Source organism: Dipodomys ordii, unplaced genomic scaffold (assembly GCF_000151885.1).
Source record: "Dipodomys ordii isolate 6190 unplaced genomic scaffold, Dord_2.0 Scaffold1000003759, whole genome shotgun sequence".
NCBI lineage: Eukaryota > Metazoa > Chordata > Mammalia > Rodentia > Heteromyidae > Dipodomys > Dipodomys ordii.
Window position 1 is genome coordinate 1 of NW_012287376.1, and position 1,327 is coordinate 1,327.

The 1,327-nt window shown below is 69.8% G+C and overlaps 1 protein-coding gene across 1 annotated transcript; it reads right to left on the reverse strand.

The window, feature by feature from the left end:
• Positions 1 to 175: 175 nt before the first annotated feature.
• Positions 176 to 862, reverse strand: LOC106002867 (sialic acid-binding Ig-like lectin 15; the record flags this gene model as incomplete). The annotated part of the gene is made up of 1 exon (XM_013037622.1): positions 176 to 862. A coding segment is annotated over exon 1 (687 nt), but the record flags the coding sequence as incomplete, so codon positions are not given.
• Positions 863 to 1,327: the final 465 nt, after the last annotated feature.

Sequence of the window (1,327 nt, forward strand, 5' to 3'; positions counted from 1 at the left end):
CCCCGCACCCTCCCGCGCCCCCCGCGGCCCCCCGAGGCCCCTGCGCCCCCCGCGGTCCCCGCGCCCCCCGCGGCCCCCGTCGCCCCCCGCGGCCCCCGCGCCCCCCGTCGCCCCCCGCGGCCCCTGCGCCCCCCGTCGCCCCCCACGGCCCCCGCGCCCCCCGCGGCCCCCGCGCCCCCAGTCGCCCCCCGCGGCCCCCGCGCCCCCCGCAGCCCCGTCGCCCCCCGCGGCCCCCGCGGCCCCCGCGCCCCCCGCGGCCCCCGCGGCCCGCCTCACCCGTCACGCGCAGCCGGACGCCGTGGCGGCTCTCGTAGCGGTCGTGGACGTCGCCCGCGAACTCGACGCGGCAGAAGTAGCGGCCGGCGTCGGCCAGGGCGAGGCGCTCGACGCGCAGGGACAGGTCGTTGCGGCGCGGGTTGCCCCGCAGGCGGAAGCGGCCGTGCAGGCTCAGTGCCGTCTGGCAGAGCTCGCTGCCGCGCGCCGCCGCGCAGCGGAACACCTGCGGGCCCGCGTAGGGCTCGCCCGCGCGCCAGATGGCCGTCAGCGGCCCCTCGTAGTGGCGGTGCGGGTGCGTGAAGGTGCACGGCAGCACCGCGGCCTCGCCCGCCGCCGCGCTCACCTCGGCCGGCACCTGCATGGACCAGCGCTGCGCCGGCGCACCTGCGGGCCGGGTGAGACCGGAGGCTGGAAGGCTGGGACTCCCGGAGAAACCCCCTAGAAACCCCTGGGAGGCCTGGAAACCACTTTTGATCTCAGGGGTGGCAGCTCCCTGGTCCTGTTCTCCCACGATGGGGTGGGAGGTGGGAAGCTGGCCTTCATTTATGGTGGTCGGCCTCACCCATAGACCAAGTGACCCCCACATCTCCCCCCTTGCTATTGCTTGGTGCCAGTGGCTCACTCCTACAGTCCTAGCTGAGATCCGAAGAGCTCAGTTGGAAGCAAGTCTGGGCAGGAAAGTCCATGCGACTTTTTTTTATTTTTTTGGTCGGTTGTGGGGCTTGAACTCTGGGCCTGAGCGCTGTTCCTCAGCTCTTCAGCTCAAGGTGAGCGCTCTACCACTTGAGACACAGCGCCACTTCCGGTATTCTGGTGGTTTATTGGACAACCTGACGTATTCTTCTTTGTTTTTGTTTCTTTTTGAGTCGATCATGGGGCTTGAACTCTGGGCCTGGGCGCTGTCCCTGCGCTCTTCAGCTCAAGGCAAGTGCTCTACCACTTGAGCCACAGCGCCACTTCCTGGTGGTTTATTGGAGATAAGAGTCTCATGGACTTTTCCTGCCCGGGCTGGCTTTGAACCGTGATCCTCAGATCTCAGCCTCCTGAGTAG